The sequence below is a fragment of the Anser anser genome (assembly GCF_964211835.1).
Source record: "Anser anser genome assembly, chromosome: 7".
NCBI classification, from domain to species: domain Eukaryota; kingdom Metazoa; phylum Chordata; class Aves; order Anseriformes; family Anatidae; genus Anser; species Anser anser.
This window is the reverse complement of record NC_139727.1, coordinates 34,263,942-34,285,482: the sequence shown is the minus strand read 5'-3', so window position 1 is coordinate 34,285,482 and position 21,541 is coordinate 34,263,942. Positions and strand designations below refer to the sequence as shown.

Below are 21,541 nucleotides of genomic sequence, written 5' to 3'. Positions count from 1 at the left end.
TGCACATTGTTACAGAAATATTTGCTTACAGTAACAGTACGTTGCAGTGGTCTCATGCCAAAGGTATCATTCCCGAAACAAGGGAGATCTCTTCCAGCACTTTCTAGGCAATGCTGACAGTTTTACACAACTTTGTCATAAAATTGGCAGTACTTGATATTTTTATTATATCTTGTATGAGAAATCTTTGTGTTTAAAAAAAAAAAGTTAATTCTTATTTCTCATTTTCATTAAAAATATTGCTGTGAGAATGGAACATACCCTCAGTACTCAAAAATAAGACAATACCTTTCCTTGCTTCTTTGTCCTCTCAGAGAAAAAAAAAAAAGTTTTCAACTAGTCTAACCATTATGGGAAGTATAAGCTGCAACATATGAGGATGATTAAGGGTCACTGGCACTGTCAAATTGTGCCAGAAAAAACACTGCTTTACTGACTTTAACAGTACAATAACAAAGTTACAGAATTGCTGATAATTATTACTGATAATTCATTCATTAAGATTTCAATCATTCTGAAATAGGATTAAGACATCATAAACTGTCAGGAGAGCAACACTGTTTCACAAAATATACTACTAGTAGAAGATTTGCTGATACAGTACACCTAAACATGCAAAATCTCACGAAATACTAAACCAAATAGAATAGCAAGTTTCTTTTTCTGCTTAAAAAAAAAAGGAAAAAAAAAAGATTGATCTTGGAAATAGGGGCAAGAACACGAGGACTTCAGCTGGAGATAAATACACTTTATCTTAAAAAAAAAAATCTTGAAAAATTAATAAACAGAGAAAAGGAATAAAGCTGGCTGATGCAGGCAGGCTTACGTCACTCGAATGTAAAGGTTAAATCATGAAAGTAACAGATTTTTGCAGGCAGGACACAAGGCATAACGGGGGGTTGCCTTGGTCCACTGAGCCTTATTCCAGGCAAGGTGCATCAGTATGCTGGTACAGCTGCAGAGGAGGAATGCGTGTCAGCGTTCTCACAGCTCCCACTGCACTGGGCGACTGGAAGGAGGTCAGCATGGCTTGTCTCCTTGCTCTTACAATCCAGTAATGTATCTGCTACGTTTGCAGGACTGATTCAAAGACAATTTATAAATGCTGAGACAAAACTTTTGGTTTGCTTGTGGAAAACAGATTTGGAAGCTTCTAAGTGAGTTTGCAATACAATAGTAAATTGTTAACAAATAACTATTTCTTTAAAATAAAACAACAAAACATATACTGAAAATAACTTACGTAATCCATTAATTCATGAGCAGCACAATTTATTGCTAAATACATGTCTGTTCCTAGCTCCAGACCTATGTTGTTGCAAGCTGTTTGCATTAGGAGTAGAGGTTGTTCTAGATTATCCCATGCTGTTATTAGGCAGCCTAAGTGTGATACTCTTTTTAAGGGTGGTGGCTGGAAATAAAACAAAAATAATCTATTTATTTACACATAAATAATACTTACATATGTATTCACTGTCAGTACAACCTGCCTTCAGTCATCAAAATATAAATCTGTTCTCACAAATTGCATTAGGAACTTTAAGGACAATTCTCTATGAATGAGGGGTTACCAAGCGCTAATAGATAGAAAACAAATCATCCTTGGAACTGTGTCTAGTCATGTAGTTCCCATTTTTATATGGCCAGTACTGGTTTACAAAATCATTTTCAAGGCACACCTAACAATCACCGAATTGTCATGGATACTGTGGAAAAGCTTCTGGTGCTATGGAGCATCCCTTTACCACAGAAATATATTCTCCAGTTTTAAACTGCTTTTACTCATTCATCCTCAATGACAACTTTGATATTGCCTTTCTAGGATGCTCAAGAAATACTGGAATGTTCCAAGTATTCTGGAAGGAACAAATTTCATAGAGGGGAAATACCTCTAGCACAGCAGTATTGAGTTGTCTGCCTCGAGAACAGTATTCCTGTAAAAAGCCATGATCAGATTTGCATTGAGCAAATGTTTCATGTGTTCTGTATTTTTTTTTTCTCTGCAAGTTTTCAAACACTGATTTTGACTGTGAAAGTCTGTGGATTTGGGATTATAAAGAATAACACCAAGTTGCCCAGAAAGCAACAGGGTAAAATCCTGTGTTTGTCTGGAGAAGTCATTCGGAAGGCACCAGTTTTGACAAGAGCTAGAGAACTAAGTAGAGTGGACAGAACAGAGACCTTCATATGAATGTTCCTTCATATAAAAAAATGTAGAAAGAAACCTCTGGTCAGATTGGTATGAAATCATTCTGTAGCAATCTGCAAGAAGGGAGAAAGAATCTATTTGACTTGGAGCACTACGTTGCTGCAATAGACAGTAATAGATGGTGTACTCTTCCTGCATTTAACGTGACATAGCACTTAAGTTTGCTTTTTTATGTGATTTGTCCCCATATGATGCACCTTGTTGCATTCTATTAAAAGCACTGTTTATCTTTACAAAACATTTTTCCACAGTCTTGACTTCTATAACCTAAACAACTGCTTTCTAGCATTAAATATTTAAACAAGCAAAAGGCCCATAGGTGATCAAACAAACCAACAAAACAAAGAAAAAGATTTAAGATATGACAACTATTTTTAAATGTGCTTTTAAAAAATATATTTAAACATTTCATATATGATAGGGCTGCACCATAAATGCTCAAAACATCAGTTATTCAATTGTTTCAGCCTCAAAATAAGTCTGACTAAAATGAAGTTTTCGCTATTATAAAGAAAAGCCTAGGAAACTTTAGTAACCAGTCCTTCATTCTAGGACACCAACATACTGAAAAAAAAAGGTGCAAATTCTTGTTTAAATGATTTCTTTCACCGCCTATTTTGTCATTTGTCCTTTTTTTCCTCAAAAAAAAAAATAAAATCAAATTAGCATGATGTTTTTATCACTTTAAAATTCAGTCCCACTTCTATCTCCTTCAGTTTTCTCCTATTGAAATAAATTCTTTTTTTCAGAGAATCTAATGCATCGCTTTCTTAGGTTTACCTTAAGAATTACTTTAGCTTGCTACTGCAGTACACAGAGAGATAAGAATGTGGAAATTAACCACCAGAAAAATAGTGGCCAGCTGATTAGCGATGACAGATTTTGTGTGGTTTAAGCGACAAAACTGTTTGAAAACTTCTGCTCATCCTGTCTTGTATACTCCACAAACGCAGCAGTTCTTACCTGATAATATTTTAATTAGCTCAGAAAGGAAAGCAAAACCAACATGACATTTCCGTCTATTTTTTTGAAAACTCATCAATAAATTACAGATTTTAACGTAAACAAACAACAATAAAAACAACAACAAAGATCATTTGAATCAGATAAAATAATGCCCTGCCACTACTGCAAGTGCTGCCCTTCAGCTACTTGTTCCTATCTGCCATTATCGATAACCTCACACAGGAACTGGAAACTTAATGTAGCATGACTAAGATGGGAGTTGTTTCCAGAGGTAGCAAAGAGCACAATATGCAAGTCTTACAGGTAATAGTTTCGGGCTTACAAGAACAAAGGGCATGTATTCTGCTGGTGCTACAGGCCCACATTTGGATGACTTAACAAGGTAAGAAAAATGTCTAGGTTCCAGAAGAATTCCCTTTCTGTTAATGTTCTACAAGAAGGCAAGGTATAGTCAGAGGCATCTAAATTACCATGTAAAATATGGCCATTTGGAGTATTTAAAAGTCTTGCCTTGACCTTCCCAAAGTGGTAATGTAGATTAATGTTTCATTTCTTAAGAACATTTTGGTTCCCTGCTGTTGTTAATACCTTGTTGAAGGCTTAAAATGAAAATCTCTTTTCTTACCGGAGCTTTCTTCCCTGTATTAGGTGCTTTGCCTTTCTTATTGTCTGCTAGTTGAGGACCGGGCTGTTGGGAAGGTAGGAAGAAAGAAACAATGAAAAAATGCCATGGAAAAGCCCCAAAATTACAAAGAGATATCAGATTTTAAAAAATCTCTATTTTTTAGACCAAAAGTCTAAATTTTGGTCTAAAGAGATTGCAAGTATTTAATTTAGGATATAGCATTTAAGACAAAGAAACTATAAGCAACTACCTGGTTTTATTTTGTGGTGGTAATTCATTTCAAGTGCTTATTTCTATACTGGCATTACCGTAACCATCATCTGTTTTTCAAAATATTCCCGCCTACCTATCAGTAATACCAGGGTTCCAGCAAATGAAAATCTAGACTCTGTACTAGGAGAAATCTAACAACCTCACTTTGCAAAAAGCATATACAAGTACCAAGCTTGGTATTATACTGCAATAATAATAATACCTTGACAAAGATATGTTACGTGTGTGTGAGCCTTAGCAGGATCAGAACCATACGTTCACTCTGATACCATTCTGAACCTTTCCTGGTTCAAATAATGAAAGTCTTCCTATGCCTAGAACAATGCTTTATTCTATCTTCATTAATTTAATATCACTAAATGGCCAATGTTTTATTCATCTGTCAGAGAAACAAATCTTCTATTCTGTGCCATAAGACTAAATGTGATAACGTGCTAAATGTTCTATGTTTAAGCTTAAACAGACAATAGTAGTAGAAATGTCAAATGGAGTACATCACATTAACACATTTTTATTGTACCACTTTGCCTGCAGGCTCCAACAGTCTCATCACTTCTTTCTGTACATCCAGAACTCTTTCTATGCCCTGAAATGAAACAACGGTATTCTTCAAAAGAAAGATAAATTATTTCATTCTAGCAGCTTAAATCAGAAAAGAGGGCACACTTCTAAATGCAGACCTGTATATAAAGTCTTAAAAAACAAAACGAAACAACAACTCTTATAGACTTCCATAACAGTATCTCCCACCCACAAGTGCAGTCCAGTGTCCAATGATAACGGGTTAGTAGCAGTGGAATGAACAGAATTATTTGATTATGCTGCTGAATAAAAAAGTGAGAAGTGGTCTCTTGGCCAAAAAGAAGTAAACAATATCCTGGTCTACCTAATATCTGACAAGTGAAAAGATCTTAATCACTGTCCACGATTGTGATTTCTCTAAGAGTTCCTAACTGAAAACTCTGACAACATTTCCAGAAAGCAGGAAAAGAATCGCTGTCTTCGTTTTTTACATTGGGGAATGGAGGAACGCTCCAGCTAAACGAATCCACTGCTTTTAACACAAGGCTGTTTTTCCTTTTCCACTGAGTTAGGAAAAGTTTAATGCTAACTTTGTAAATCACAGTTCACGTTTTCTTAAACTGTGCCAGTAAAGGCAAACTGAAGGGGGCAGAAGTCAGTTACAGCTGACAACATGTCAACACAGGAGGACCTGCTACGCTTACTGCACTGCAGCAAGCAGCTTGCTACTTTCCCATGAGCACTAGGAGGCATTAAGTCTTTGAGAGGTACAAAATTGGTAACCTTATTAAGAGCTCTTGGTGACAATTCTAAAAATCTAAAGGAAAAGGAAAAAGAAAGAGAATCGAGCTCAGCTATTTGTTCAGGTCACCAGCATACAAAGTAGAAATCACAGCCCTAACGTAGGCATCTTGTGCAGATACATTCTTTAATGCAACACATGGCTAAACAAAAAGAGGGTGTTGACCCAGTCTGTCTCATCCATCCTTCTTGCCCCTTGAATAGATTTTGTTCTGCTTTGTATTCCTGTCTATCTTCACAATTTCATTTTTAAAGAAATTTTTTCCCAAAGATTTTAAGCTCTGCTGTGAATTTGTTGAGTTTTTTTGTTTTGTATGCACTGCAGATCAACTCATACTATTTATAATCGACTAATAAAAAATCACATTTTAAAAAAGACTAGTCTGTTATTGTTGTATAACAGAATTCTTTTACAGAGTCTTCAGTGCACCGCTTTTTCCTGTATACTAACACATGCATTTTAAACTTAAAATCTTTCTGTATCTTCATTTAAATCTTCATCTGTTTACTACTTTTAATGTTCCTTGTGTTAGAACTCTGCACTAACATTCGTTAAAACTTTGACCTTGTGAATAAACAAAAAATGAAAAATATAGATTCTAAGGACTGTATTGAAAAGATCTATATACTCACATACATATATAGTTTGTGAAATTTATGGAATGTACATTAATATTTATTAAAAAAAACACTAAAACAACAAAACAGTACCTGCTTGAGTGATAACTGAGCTGGTGGTATGAGCATAACTTCTTTCAGTAATTGCAGTTTTGCAGGTGAAAATTTTTCACAGTTCAACAGAGTAATCATTGGACGTGGCAGAGTCATTTCTTTAGGTGAATCCTGTAATTGGGAGTACCGTGTGAAAAAAGTGTTAAAAAACAGAATCATTTATATATATATATAAATGTTTATTTTAGTTATGGCACAGGGCCAGTTCAAAGCCTATTACAGGCAACTGTCTTATGGGTGTATTTTATGAGGTATATTTAATCCTACTTTCGCGAGGGACTCCTGACTTCAGAATTCTAGAATTGTGGTAACTAGAATAAAACAAACAAAATGACAAAAGTCCCACGTACCTGATTATATTTCAGCAGTGCTATATGTAAGTACAATGGGATATGATTAATAGTGGCACCAGCCTTAGCTACAGCAAGTGATGTTCCCCCAATAGCTAAGCTGCCACAAAGCACTGGCTCAATGGGTTCTGCAGGCGGGATTGTTCTCTCTGTACTCGACATCTTCTTCCCTGTGAGACAGAGAGTAGCAGCTAAACATTTTATTGGTTTAAAACATGTACTTATGTACCATGGTTGTGCAAGTAAATAAAAAGTCACGTTTTGGCAGTGTAGTCAATATATAACAGAAGAGTCAGTTCATTTTTTTCCTTAAACTTGTCATTTGCTTTATACGAAATGATGTTACAAGTAAGTAAAGTATCTGTCCTCACTCTGCTTTCAAATGTGATTCAAATCTCCTTTAGAGCTCTTTCAGCCACTGAAGTCTATGTTTATATGCAGTAATGTCATACCATTTTTCAGGTTCTTTTCATCAACATGTTTTCAGTAGTCTTTATTGGCCTCCTTATATGCTCAGCTTTTGCATAAACATCTTGGAATATTACATTATAAGCTGACTGGAAGTACGCATACTTGATTTCTTCTAATAATGAGCGTGAAAAAAATTTAGGCCTATTACAGTTGAGTTTTCCATAAAGAGAACAGATCAGGTCTTTTAAATATTCCATACACGTAGTCTTGTTTAATTTTCAAAAGAGCTTACTTCCCTTTCAGATACGGTAGCATAACTTTCGTCAAAATGCTTGAAACCCAGCAGTTCCCACTACTGTACTTGTTACCTACACTTCTTACCAGTAAGCACCTATGTGAAGTAAGATGTCTGATTCTCAAAATTCATATGCATTGGGTACTTTTTTGTAAATCTGACCAGCTACTTTGGTTCCTAATAGGAGTGACATACACATGTTAATTTGCTGTGGAAGTTTTCAATAAAATATAAATGCTGCGGGATACAACTCTGCTAGGCAATAAAATATGCCTAAGGACCTTAAGCGGATATGCAGATTACACCATACATCATTCACATACTGCACGTAACTTCCGTACCTCTTACATTGAGGATAAAGAGCTACACACACAGTACACTGGTAACCTAGTGCTGAGCAACTCCAGTAAACTGCTCTGTCTTCCAGAGCTTCCTTCCACTACACTACTTTTTAACCTGCAAAAATGGCAACATGGATGCTACCTCTGAAAGCACCTGCTGCTGGAAGTTGCCATCTGTTACTGCTCTCCTGTCACAACAAGAAGCCACAATCATTGACTCCTAATACTCAGATATTGGTTCCAGCAATAGTATTGCAGTCAATGTCACAAATACAAAGAAATTAAAATGAATGAAAACAAGTAATATAAGTATCAGTAGAACCTTAACTAAGCACACAATATACAGCATGATGATATCTAGATGGACCTGACAGCTTCTGATGTTTTGTTTCAGGTGAAAGGCGAACTTAGAGTACACATATAGAACATATTAATTGGGAGGTCTTACTAGTATTTTATGAGAGTTCAAACTAAATTGGTAAGTAGATGATAATTTGCCAAAATTTTATGCCATTCAAATAAATGACAACAGGAAGATCTTTTTTTTTCTGAGGATAATGCATACATGGAGGTAACATAGCATGCTTTTTTCTTTTTTTTTGGCTATATATAGTAATCCTGTTTCTCTACTCTTGCACCATATTTTTCTTCAGTAGCATTGCCTACTTACTTCTTTTTTTCACTTTGTATTTCCTGTCTTTCCCATGTCATCCCCTTCCTTTTTTCTTTTTCACTTTTCACCTTTATTTCCTCCTTTTGTCAGTGTTAGCCACAACTTTCCCTTCCTCCCTTCCCCTTTCCGTTCTTTTCAACTTCTATCTTCATTCTATTTCCATTTTCCTTTTCAGTTCTATGATTCTTTTCTTTCCTTATCATTTTCATTTTTATTCTTCATTTGCATCCTCCTCCATTCTTATTCCTCACTCTGAAGAGTAATAACCTCCTGTCTAAGACAACTGTAAAACAAAGGCAGAAACTCTGTTCAACAAATGCAAGCGAATGATGAGAAAACTGTGTGTTTCCCTCTCTCATTTCTGAAGGAGAAACTGCTGTGAGCAGAAAGAAGATTTAGGACAGAGTAACTGAAGACCTGAACATGTGACACTACTCTTTAGTGTCCACAGAAGTATTTTAGCATCTTTATCAATATCGGTATTACAGGTCTTACAGAAAATATTAAAAGGAAATAAACTAAAACCTGGTTTTGCTGCTTTTTTTCCCCCAGATAGTGCCACTGCTGATGGAGCACAGGAAAGAGGGGCTGCTGCTTCTTCTTCTTCCTTTTGAATTTCTTTTTTTTCTTCTACCTTTTTTCTAAAGTATTCACTGAGAGAAAAGGCATAAAGATTATTGGTTCAAAATAGTGGTAGGCATGTGAAAAGTAGACACACTATACTTGCTAAAGATGCTGGGAGATGGATTAAGAGGATCTGTTTGAGTTTCTGCCATGGTCTCCTTGTGTGAAGCTGAGTAAGTCAATAAATGACTGTCTTTTGGTAGTTACCTGCATCACTGGGTAATGAAAAAAAAGAACCCATAAGCAGGTATAACAAATGTTAGTGTGAAGGACAAATTTGCATTGCATGGGTAGTAACAGACAGTAATCCTGTCATAACTTTATGACATATAACAATTTAGCCTAAATTGCTAATCCAGGATGTAAGTTGTACGCTGTCATCTGCGTGGTTGCAAACTCTGAGTGGCTGCATTTCAACTACATGCATGAAATGGAAATTGCATACATGGTCACACAGACACCCAATTCAGACAAATGGAGCACATAAGCTACGTAAGGTAACATTAAGTAATGTATTAGTCTTATTTAGATTCACTTTAGATGGAAGAATTTCTTTCAAAATGAGTCCTCATTCTCTTGAGAAAGATTTCCAGCTAATCCATTTGGAAGGCAATTAGGTCTGTTTGCCACAGTTTGTGTTAAGTGTGGCAACCCAACAGCTACCCCTCCAGGAAAGCATCACTGCATTCAGCCAGGCAGCTGACAGAAACACTTCCAACTACAGACAGAACAGGATGGCATGCCGCACTACTGCTTCCTGGGTGAAGGAGGCCATAACATCGCCAGGTGGTTTCTCTAAGGCTAGTACAGGTACATTCAGATACATTTGATGTTTTTACCGCAGGGCTTTTTTTCTTATAAACAAAAATATTTCTTTGTAATGGAAAAATACAGCCATTCATTTTCACTTGAGATTCTCCTATGAAATATTTGCATGAAACAATACATATGACTGTTTACTAGAAAAACTTTGTTTCCAAGAAAGAGTAGAATACCAGCTAAAAGCAATTAATTACTCCAAATAAAAATCCCTTAGGAGTACCCTGCCCAGAAAAAACACTCTGATAGATCCTGAAAACACTATCTATCTACCTATCTGTTCTGTGGATCTAGCTCAGTGCAGAAAACATAACACAAAGGCCTTCCATACCACTTTTTTTTCTGCAGTGCAATGAACAGAACAAGCAGAATTGCAATCGGAAGAAGCTCCCGCCCTGGATTAAACTGGCACCGAATGAGTTTCTTACACTCATTAACATGTTCAAGCATTTTTTCTCAGGCTCCTAGTTTCCCCCCCCCCCCCCAAAAAATCTAATTCCTATAAATTTTATTAAATAAGGCTAATTTTCATATCATAATTATGAAGAAGCAGGAAATAATATACTTTAATATATCTTAAATGCACTTCATATTCTAAAAATATACAAAAATATTAGAAGCATTATTGTATATGTTTTTCATTTACATATAAATTAACAGTATTTTAAATGCAGTAACTTGTTTTGCAGTAACATAAAAGAGTAGAAAACACATGCAAGACCTACCCAAGCATCTTATCAACTTCACACTGGTCAGTAGGCTTCAAGTCCCTTAACATCATGTTCAGGGATTCATTCACCCATTCCACAGCAGTGGCAACAGTGTCACTTCTTTCTTTCTCATCACCTTCCTTTATTTCAGGTGAAGCATTTTCGGGCACGTGAGAATGAGAAGACATTATAGCAGAACAAATCCTCTGCAAAATAACGTAAAAAGACTTAGAGCACTATTTCATTTCTAATTTGGATATTTGAAAGAATAAGAAGTAGATGTCCTTACCAGCTCTACAAGCACCTATCTGCAGAACTACTGTTTGTTCCACTGAACTGATCTCTTTTCATCCAGCACCTCCTTCCTGGTCTCTTACACGCTGGTACTCACAGACCTTATTCAAGTTTCTCCATCTAAATTATAACTGCTCAGGCAAAAACCTTGTGACAGATCTGCTTTACATATGCCATTTGTTATCAGAACAGAGTTATTTTAAAGATCATACTGTCATTATGACATCTTCTATTGCAGTTGTTGTTAGCTTGTTGTATCATGATTCATCAGCATTTATGTTTAATGCCATCACTCATGATCACTTACTTGTTGTCTTATTTAGGTATTTTAAGCTTATCTTTCTGTACCACAGAAGGATGAACAATACTTACAAAACTCACCCAATCATCTACAGATATCACAGAGCTGCCTGTATTAATAGTATTTACTTTACATACTGTGAATATCTTTGAAATTATATTTAATTTCTTTAAATTGGCTCCTTTTAGGGATCAAGAATGTAATGAGTCATAGTTTAAGTGCAGGTGAAATATATGTTTGACTTAATTATCACCCACATCATCTCAAAGTAAAAGTTCCTTCACCTACACTTTGTTGACACTGTGCTATACTTTTCTTTAACATTGCCACAAAAATAGAAATATAAGGATCTGAAAACAAAAACAAACAAAAAAAAAGTCGATAGTAAATGCACTTACAGGGCTGGACGTGGCTGTAAGGAAAAGCAACACGATACATTGTTAAGACAGACAAAAGTTTAACATAGAAAGATGCTCTGTCACATTACACTCACAAAGTAAACAAGTATTGTCCAAAAAGTATTGTCTAATTCACAGAGCATAAAGTTTTCATAGTTGTTGTCAGTGGCTAACTTTTCATGACTTTTTTTTCATGGCATTTTTTGAGTACATACAACATTATGTACTCAACTGGTGAGTCACGGAGATTCATCTTTTCACTAAAGATGCAAACTAAAACATTCGCTAGGATATGAGTAGAATAGTACATCTCCCTGATACTGTCTTATTAAATAAAATAAATAAAACAGGAAGAAGGAGCTCATACCTTCTCGTAGTTTTTAACTGTACAGTATATTTCCACTTCTAATGTTGGTTTACCAACTCCATCAAGAACTTTTCTTCCAGCTAATTTGCATATTACTGGAGCTTTTGAAAATGTAGAAAAGTAGTTAGCCTTAAATGAAAGAGAAAGAACCCATCATAAGTCAGTTGCAATGCAAAAAGGTTTTTATTCCATTAAACAAATTTAAATTATATCCACCATTGCGCAAATCTATTTTTATGTCCCAATCTTCAACATACTTGTGTTACACTGCACATTTACTTCTACAGCATCTACTTAAGAATCATTCCAGGGAACAGATCCAAATTATATGTAAAGTCCAAAGTCATATCCAGGTTAGATGAACATGTGCTTTATTTTACAAAGCTAGTGATGGGTATCATCAAGTATCTCCTTAGCCCTCCCAGAAAATAGGCATTTGCCCAAAGCTTACTTGGATTTACACTATATAACAAAAACAATCATTGTGCTTGCAATTCATGTGCTACCCATCTTCCCCTGGTGATGGCAAAACACTTGGAGATGGGAAACAGTGAAATGCTTCATTTCCACACACTTTCACATACTATTTTAAGAGTTACACCCTATTTGTATTGCTTGTAGTTGCTGTATCATCACTAACAGATGCTTCATTAGTAGGGCTCCCTACAATATTTTGTCAAGTTGATACCAGATATAAGTGGTGTGAGGCCCACACTCTTTCCAAGAAGAGCTGAAACATGCCCAGTCTCTTTTATTGCAACTGGCCCACGGCATCAGTGTGCTGAGCAGCAGCTTTACTAGGAATGCCCACCAACAGCCTCCCAAGGCAAAGTACTCTCCCTTTGCACTGAGACCAGCAACCAGCATATAACAAAAGGCTGTGATGCTGCACAGAACTATTTGGACCAGCATCATCGTGCCAGTGGCCCCAAGAGGCAAAAATGAAAGAAAATTGCCCGAGGCAGTGGCAAGCCCAGTGTTTAAGTGTACTTTTAGCCACAGAAACCTCGGGCTCCTTTCATCAGTAGCCATTGGGCTTATAAGGGGCACCAGGGCAGGTCACAGCTGGGGCTGCCAGAAGACACCCGAGAAGGCCTATGGGCAGGTGGGTGGCCGCGGGGAACCTCGGCCAAGCCTCCGCCCGCCCAGAGGCAGCAGCAGCACCGCGGCCTCCCTCAGCAGCAGCCGGAGCGGGCGCCTCACGCACTGCGGCCCCCCCGGAGGTACCAAGGCCCCGTAGAGATCTGCGGGGCATAGCGGGAAGAGGGCGTTGAGCGCCTCCTCCACCCGCTGCGGCACTCGGTGGCCCCGGTAATACTCCGCCGCCTCCCGCCGCAGCTCCGCGAGCCGCCCGCCGCCACCACACGGCTCCATCGCAGCGCCCGCCGGCCGTGGCGACAAAATGGCGGCGCCCCCCTTCTCTCGCGAGAGACGAGCGCCGTTGGCCCTGAGGCGGGAAGCGCGGCGCTGAGGGGGGAATGGCGCCGGGCGGGCCCCGGGCCGGGGGGGGAAGGCAGCGCCGTGTGAGGGCGGCAGCGCCCCCGGCGGTCCTGCGGCTGCCTCCGGGCGTCCTGCGGCACCAGCGGGGGTCCTACGGCTGCCCCCGGGGGTCCCGCAGCTGCCCCCCCGGCGACAGGGAGGGGCGGTGTTTGTTTGGTGTCTTTCCTTCGTGCCGCGCTGGCTCTTTCCTCGGAAGCTGGTTATGATCCTCCAAGTCAGAATGCCTGGGGCAGGCGCTCTTTAGTTTTAAAAGTCGCCGAACAACGAAATTGTGTAAGATTATCATCCTGAAAGAGAGACAGATTATGGTTTGTGAAATGTCTAGTGAGGATAACGCTGCAAAATGCCCCAGTAACTCTACTTCTGCATTTAAAAGCCCTTTACTTTCAATGAAAAGAAACGTTTCACAACCTAAATGATCATTTTTAGTCTGCAATTTCCTACAAAAACTTTCACTTTGTTACACTGTTCATTGGTAATTTTGTTGAAGTAACTGAAAATGGAGATACTTAAAAAGCTGTTAGCTGCACACTTCCTCAGCTCTAAAATCAATATGTGTAGACCTTTGCTCATTGTATGTTCACTTCTCTGGGTTGGGCAATAATGAAGAAAAATCCCTACTGAATCATTTTCTTTCCCTTTCACATCCTTCAGAAATAGCACGGTACCTCTCTAGAGAGTTAAACCCTCTTTTTTTTTTTTTTTTTTTTTCCATCTTTTTTAATCCCTTAGCCTTTTCCTCCGAAGAAGTTTTTAAACTGACACTAGCCGTGCCTTAAAGAGGGGAAAGAGAATAAATATCTGGTGAGGTTTCGCTGGCTGAGAGCAGTTCAGTGCGGTGGGCCGCTGCTCCTCAGGGCGCGTTGCTCTTCCTGAGGGGCTTGTGCGGGCTCTCAGCTGGGTGTTATGAGAGGAATGGACTCAGACCGGCATTGCTCTTGCCCACAGCATTCAAGTTTTAATTACATAATTCTTTACGAACGTACTTCTCAAGGTGATGGTGCTTGTTCGGTGCTTCCTGTGCATCATCTTCTAGACCATATGACATGATTTGGCAGAGGTACCTGCTGCTAAATTTCAGTTGCCTTTAACTCACTTTCCCACCTTCCGCCTTTTAAAATGTGTTGTGGAGAAACAGCATTGTTTGTTGCTGTATTGGTATTGATTAATAGTCTGAGAAAAGAAACTTGTCAATTTTCCCTTGCTAGCTTCAGGAAAACAAAGAATCAAAGGAGATTAATACTCACTTTTTAAAATTACCATACACTCTTTTTTTTTTTTTTTTTTTAGTTAACCATTTGAAATGCTAGTAAGGATTCCCCTCCAGATTTATCATTTTAGGTTCACAGTCAACTGAATGTTACGTGAATTATCTGCAGTGTCGTCTAATTTCCATTAACAGTAATAGGAACTGCAAGCATGCAGAAAGAGGATGACTTATCCTCTGATCCTACCTATTATGAAGTATTTAACTGATTAAGGTTAGGGTACTGCAAGCCACTTCATACCATCGGTGAACTCTCTGCAACCCCATTATCTTCATTAGGCTTGTGTGGGTGTAATTAATTGGTGTTTAGTTAACAGTTGTGTTGAATGAAAAGAATTTAGTTCTATTTCTCTTAGTTTTATTGGCCCCATAGTGCTAACAGGCTAAAGTGTAATTAAAAACTCACTAATCAAAGTATATGTAGCGAGCTCCAAGAAACCCACACAGTGGGCAAAAGCATGTGACTGGTGTGGATCTGTCCTTCGAGAAATGAATAGGTGCAAATGATGCCCTGTAGTAGCTCTTTTTAATTTTTGAACAATAAAGATGACTCACTTATATCAGCATGTACATTTAAAAGGTACCAAACCACCAATGTTGTAAGCTTGCTATCATCACTTTCCTAGGGGTGGCCAGTAACACCATGTTCTGTTTATATGTTTATATTCGTGTAATATTTTGGGTGGATGGAGAAATCAGTTTTGTGTTTCTTTCCAGAGAAGCTGTACGTCATTTTTTTTAAAACTGCTTTTGCCTTTGCTCTAACTCCTTTGCCAGGAAATCAGTTATTATCAGCTACTCCTCATGTATGATGCAGTACTGTTTGCATTACTTTTTTCCCAAGTTGCTTTATATCTCACTTGAGTCTTTATGTGTGGTGCCAATCAACATGCTATTGGGCACTCTAAAACCAAGTATACCATGGCGTGCTTACGTGTTGCGTAAAGGGTCTGATTTTTGCCATTCTGAAATGTTGCTCTAAAGACATAAAAGTGCCCCTTAAATCAATTAAGATCATGGTCTCACTGCCATCTGTGTTCTTGTAGGATTTCACAGAAGAGTAATGTGTGCTCATTCCACTGACAGGGTCTTCTTTGAAGTCAAGTCTGAGTACATAAAAACTGCATGACATTTCCAATAAAATCAGGATTGCCTTTTTAGTTTGGCAATACAAATACTCTTACACACGTATATTACTATTTTTGAGGCATTTTAGTTTTTTGAAAAGGCTTTTAAAAATTCTTTTTACACACAAAAATACTTGTGTAGTGGTTTTTTTTTTTTTAATATTTTATGTAGGATAAACATCAGTAACGAAGTTCAATATGGTTTTACGTAAAAGACTAAACCAAAGCTTTCGTCCTAGAATGTGTAACATTTAGATTGGACTTTATGTCTAGATAAAAAATGTACAAGAACTTGGGTAACGTATATAATAAATATTTGGAAATTTCTGATGACTATTAGGTCATGTTTTTTTCTCTAGTGTTGTTAATTTCCAGAATACTCATATAAGTGTTCATTTGCCTTGAGTAATCATTCTCCGCTCCAATGGTTACTTCAAGTTGAGTGGATTTTAATACTAATTTATTTCTAAAGTTTGAGGATTTTTCCTGTGGGTCTGTTCGGCTCACGCTGAGCGAGGGTGAGCCCAGCCTTCTCACAAGAGGCCGCAGAGCTAAAACATGAGAGCTGATAGGCTTTGATTTATCATTCCAATTCTAAAGGTAATTTGGAATGTGAAGTACTTAAGGTCAAGTCTTTCAGCTGATTTTTGAGTTTACAAAAGATTGCCCTCAAATTTCTGTGATGCAGCTGTTCTTATTTTTTTGTTTGTTTGTTTTTCTGTAATGCACCAGTTGTGGAGGAATACTGCGATAGTTTTAGTCTAGAATATCAGGAGTTTATTACATGATTTCTTTGCAGATGCGTTTTGAAGTATCTTTTATGAGCTTTAAAACATTATTGAAGCCTACCTAGTTTCAGGACCTTGACGTGATGGACTATAAGGATCTTTGTCAGGATCATTTCAACAGGATACTCCGAAATGTTAATACGCTTATAAATATATACAGACTTAGAATGTTACCAGGCTTTGTGACATTCATGTTAAATATTTTCTATGACATGAAAATAAGAATGTATTCTCATGCATCAGTTACAATACAGTTTTAAAGATCATGTGGCAAGGTGGCCATAATGCATTTGCAATTTAGACAAACCAACAAGCAAATTCAGAGATGAGCAGGAGGAAGAAAAGCAGGAACATGTACCTAAGTTTTCTAGTTCTGATGCTGGGTTATTGATTCTAGGGAAAAACTTTTATGTAAATCAGTGGAATTTATTCTTTATCATCATCTCTTTTTTATGGTCAGAATGGTTTCCTTGGATGTGCTAGTTTGAACCTGCGGCATAATGGAAATCATAAAAAGCAACATATTAGAAGGAAATTACTCTTTTTTAATTTTCTGGCCCCAGTTTGTTGAAATGAGATACCTCGATGGGAAAAGCTTATTTGATACCTTTTAAAGGTTCTAAGCACTAAAACATCTTTATTTATTTATTTTTTTATTTAAAATCTTTCAATTTCCAAAGAGCATTTCCAACATTTTTTTTTTAAATCTGAATTTATTTTAGTTTCACACTTTGGGCTTTGGGTCTTCCTCTTACCTGTTATATTGGATTAGAAATTCAATAAATTTGGAAATTTGGTCAACCATTTGAGAAGCAGTACTTGCAGTTCCAAGTACAGAAACTTTGGGGATGGTTGGAAGTAATCTGTAGTTTATCTGCTACTGACTATCTGTTACTGATCAAAGGCTTACACGACTAAGAAGTGAAGCTGGATTGGTGCAGATGATCTGTTGATATGTGGGATACGTAAAAAATAAAGTTTGAAACCAGAGTTATTTGGACGTGTGTAACAGTTGAAGTGAATGTTGTGATGAGTGAGAAATAAGGTTAATTGAGTTCTCGATTCATGTAACTTACTCAAAGATTTTAAGAGAAACGTTTCTGTTTCTTTCTAGGAAAAGCAAAGCTGGTAGCAGAGGGATTTAAGGAGTTCAAATAAAAAGGTAATTTTTGCATTACTGTTCAGAATGGGGGCTTTCCTATGTCCTGTGACTTTTTTCTTAAACACATTTTTTGGGACAAACTGAGTATGGAAGAAACGGAAGAATGGCGTTTTTTTTCCCCATGGTATATCTCCTGATTTTTACAACCCTAATCGCTTGGGGCATGTCTTGAACTTTTAACCTTCTTTCCCCAGCACTGATGCTGTGAATAATGGACTCTCCTGCTTGACACATAACTAGATTGCAGTTCAAAGTGGATGTCACAAACACTATTGCACCATCTGGAGCAAAAGCTTGACTATCATTTTGGGATAAGCCCATAAGATTACGTGAATTTATAACTGACTTTATTATTACCATTGCACTAGTTTTGGTATCTGTAATACAAAAATTTTTTGGTAGCAAACTTGCCTCCTGTTGCTGATATTTTTGCACAAAACCCCCAGATTTTCAGGTCTCAGATGAAATCTGATTTTTTTTTCCTATAAACAAGATTTAAATAGTCCCCTTGAGGCTAGAGAAATAGTGTGTGAATTGTGGTACTAAAACTCTCTATTTCCCTCTATTTCCATGATTTCCATTGTTACCTTTAATAGTTTTTTTCATTTCAAAACTTGTTTAGTAAAAAGCGTGAGAGAAATATTGCTCCTACACGTTAAATAAAAAAATAAACTTAGATGTAAACTGAAAACCTTTTTGAGAATATGCCTTCAGAAGAATATGCAATATTCACAGTTCCTTGTAAGATATTCAACCATATGTTTGAATGACATCCTGCTGATACAGTGAAATATACCTTCTTTTGAAGAACAACAGATCTACTGAATTGCATTACTCTTTGAGAGTGTATTCATCCACAAAATACTGTTTTTGCAAATTTAGTGTATTGCTAGAATTATATTAAAACCTAGTTCTTTGGCATGTCTGAAAGCACAGATTTTGAGTGAGCTTGAACATGTCTGACTTTCCTCAAAAGTCAACAAGACTTGTAAATCCATAGCATTTCTTACAGAGTAGCTTGAAGTTAGGTAGATCTGTGAACATGAGGTCAGTCTGGTGGTTTTGAAGTGTTTTGGAAAAGATTGGAGAAATAGTTTGTCGTGGTGCATTTGCACAGGGGGGTTTAGTTCAGATTTCAAATATTACTATTTTCTAAAATTAAGCAGTGGCTGATACGGACATAGAGATAGTGGCTGTTTCTAATGCAAAACCTCCCTTCATTTTCTGCTTCAAGAGTTAATAGTTTTCAAGAATGATACATGGAGAAATGGGGAGGTGCTTTACTTCTGAATGTGACTTCCTTTAGTAAAATATTTTTGATTCAGATTTTTGATTCAATATTTCATATTCCCTAGAGCGGAAAGGAACATCTCTTAAACAAGCTTTCACAAAACATGATCTTTCCTTCTTGAAGCTTTACTGAGACATAAATTACAAAATCACAACTGCTTAGGTTGGAAGGACCTCCTGAGACTGTCTTTTCCAACCATCCTGCTCAAGCAGGGTCAGCCCAGGACTGTGTCCAGTCGAGTTTTGATTATTCAAAGCAGGGAGACTACACAGCCTCTCTGAGCTTCTGTGCTGGTGTTTGACCACCCTCACAACAAAAAACATTTTCTTGTGCTCAGACTGAATGTCCCATTTTTTAATTTGTGCCCATTGCCTCTTGTTGTGTCAGCGGGTGCTAAGGAGGCTGGCTTTCTCCTCTTCATTACCTCCCATCAGGTATTTATACAGATAGATAAATAAGGAGAGAGCCTTCAAGCTGAAAAGTTCAACTTCTACTAATAAGAAGGGTGCACCAGTCCTTTAATCATCTCTGTGCTGAACACACTCCACTAAGTTCTTGCATCAGTTGCACTAATGGAAATTGCATTACCGTGTATTGACATAGCATATTTAGTTATGCTAGTGTACGAAAGTTTATGGCTTGATATTGCATAACTGGAACACTGCTTAAGAATAGAGTTCATTTTCAGGCTCTAGATTACTATCAGGATTTGTATAATTATTAAAAATCATGTGTGTAACCGCCTGAAAATATTACAGACTCATTCGTTGTACCTTTAACTGTGATACAGGACTTCTATTTTCTAGTCTTCGTTTCTTACAAAAAGTTACTGAAAGCAACATGAGGGCAGGAACTGATAGAGAGAATTGTTTGACAGAAAACCCTCTAGAACTGGAGAAAGATATTGCATCTGCAACTGTGCGTTTTGTGAAATGTATCAAGAGCAGTGAAACGGACAGTATGTAAAACACATCAGGCAGAAAGCAATCAGTATACATAATGTGTCCAAACACCCATCATAAAAATCACCACTTTCCACAGCAAAGAAAGAGGGTATATTTGTTGTTAACTGTTGATGTCTCTTGAGCAGGCCGAGAGCAAAACATGCACAACTATTTGTCAGTGTCATGTAATAAATGCTTCTGGTTCCTGACTTTGCCAGTTAATTGGTACTCAGTTACTTGCTCCATTCATGGGGAGGGAAATAGTCCAACACACACAATCTCTGGCAACGCAGGCTGTGTTTCAATGCAGTGAAATTATTTTGAGAAGTGCCTGATGCTAGTATTCTATTTTAAAGTTAAATGAAATCCTAGCAGTTGGGTTATTACAAGCTTAAATCCACAAAGGACTATCAGATCATTTACTCTTGACCTCCTGCGTATACCAAGCACTGTGTTGTTTTTTGCATGTGATCTATAAGATTAAAGGGTTTTAGGTTTTAATTTGAGAATAATTGCTGCCTGCTTGCAGCATAGTATCTTAATAAAGAACATAGCTCTTAATTAACAATTTTGTATGTTTTAATTCTCCTTTATTCTGTGAGCGTAGACTGTAACAGGCAAGGAAATGAGCACAGGAACATCTTTAATTCCCCGGCTACTTGTCAAAAGATAGTAGAGCTTTTCTTTTGTGTTTCCTACTTACACACAGTCATTTTTCAGGACTGCCATGAAGTGTTTGTGAAGCTACTGCACCAGCCTGCCCCGTGATGGGAGTTCATTCAAAGGCCATGTTGTTTCAGGACAAGCATGAGTAGCAATTACCACTTCCAGCTTTCTCTAGAAGTGTGAGTTTTTGTCAAGGGCTCCAGAGTCAGTCTGCTAGCCTAAGCTTCAGACACAAAGGAAGATCAGTTATTCTCAATTTCCTGTGTCACAGTTCTTGATGTTGAAGTTTTAGATAGAAATTCTACTCTCTCTGGCAACTTGTGGGACTGTATATTTGGAAAAAAAAAAAAAGAAAAAAGAAAATGAAGCTGTTGCAATTAGTGACTTTCCAAAAACACTTGCAAAAAGAACAGGAAGAAACTGTATTTCAGACATCTGTTCAACTCTTTACCTCTTTGCTATAAAGCATTGTATCAGCCAACGAAGTAATTCTGAATAAGTTATATAGTGGGCTTTACAAATCACTGGTTAGTTTAATTGGATGCCTGCACTATAATTCGCTCAGCTCATCAGCTGAGTTGTATATAACAAAACCTAACTATAACGTTAGTTCCAATATAGTAGTTCCGTTTTTGAAATGCTTAATGTATAAACCTCCCGTGCATTTTATTCTCTGCTTCATGTAATTAAACTAGTGTGAGTCTGGTTCAATTACATCACAAGATTAGAGCCTGGCTCTTTCCAGGTATCTTCAGTCACATTAATTTGTGTGCTTGTAATCTTGTGATATTGCGTAAAACAACCATCATGTAGCTGCCTATCTTAGAGTTGCTCACCAAAGAATGAAGAATTTGCCTGACTAATTTCAAGGGGATTAAATTCATGGCACTATCCAATAACTGCACCCACTTTTTCATGCCACTCTAAGCTTTCCTTAAGCATCTTCTGTATATAGACAATATTTTAAGAATTAAAAGAAATTGTGTTAGTTTTTTTTTTTAAGAAATGGAATAGGAAATGGGGAAAAGGCAAAAGAGGCAATTAAGTAATATTATCTCCCAAAGGTAAAATTAGTGACGTGAAAA

At 37.3% G+C, this 21,541-nt stretch overlaps 1 protein-coding gene and 1 long non-coding RNA gene across 8 annotated transcripts in view; one reads left to right on the top strand and one right to left on the bottom strand.

The window, feature by feature from the left end:
- ENO4 (enolase 4) overlaps window positions 1-14,623 on the bottom strand; it is a 22,662-nt gene extending 8,039 nt beyond the window's left edge. Inside the window, exons 1-10 of one of the 7 annotated variants that reach the window (XM_083844145.1) lie at window positions 14,459-14,620; window positions 12,939-13,498; window positions 11,712-11,840; window positions 10,367-10,557; window positions 8,724-8,851; window positions 6,479-6,648; window positions 6,108-6,245; window positions 4,594-4,659; window positions 3,801-3,863; window positions 1,244-1,411 (exon numbers count right to left, since the gene is read on the bottom strand). In XM_083844145.1, coding sequence (XP_083700271.1) covers window positions 1,244-1,411; window positions 3,801-3,863; window positions 4,594-4,659; window positions 6,108-6,245; window positions 6,479-6,648; window positions 8,724-8,851; window positions 10,367-10,557; window positions 11,712-11,840; window positions 12,939-13,085 — 1,200 coding nt within the window. In that variant the 5' untranslated portion in view covers window positions 13,086-13,498; window positions 14,459-14,620. Of the gene's footprint in view, window positions 1-1,243; window positions 1,412-3,800; window positions 3,864-4,593; window positions 4,660-6,107; window positions 6,246-6,478; window positions 6,649-8,723; window positions 8,852-10,366; window positions 10,558-10,640; window positions 11,325-11,344; window positions 11,359-11,711; window positions 12,802-12,938 lie in introns of those variants that run through there. The other 6 variants (XM_083844146.1, XM_083844148.1, XM_083844144.1 and 3 more) reach the window with 6 other exon arrangements.
- LOC310902512 lies at window positions 12,805-21,541 on the top strand. The gene is made up of 3 exons (XR_014586751.1): window positions 12,805-12,934; window positions 17,508-17,555; window positions 20,511-21,541. It is a non-coding gene; the product is annotated as an uncharacterized lncRNA (long non-coding RNA).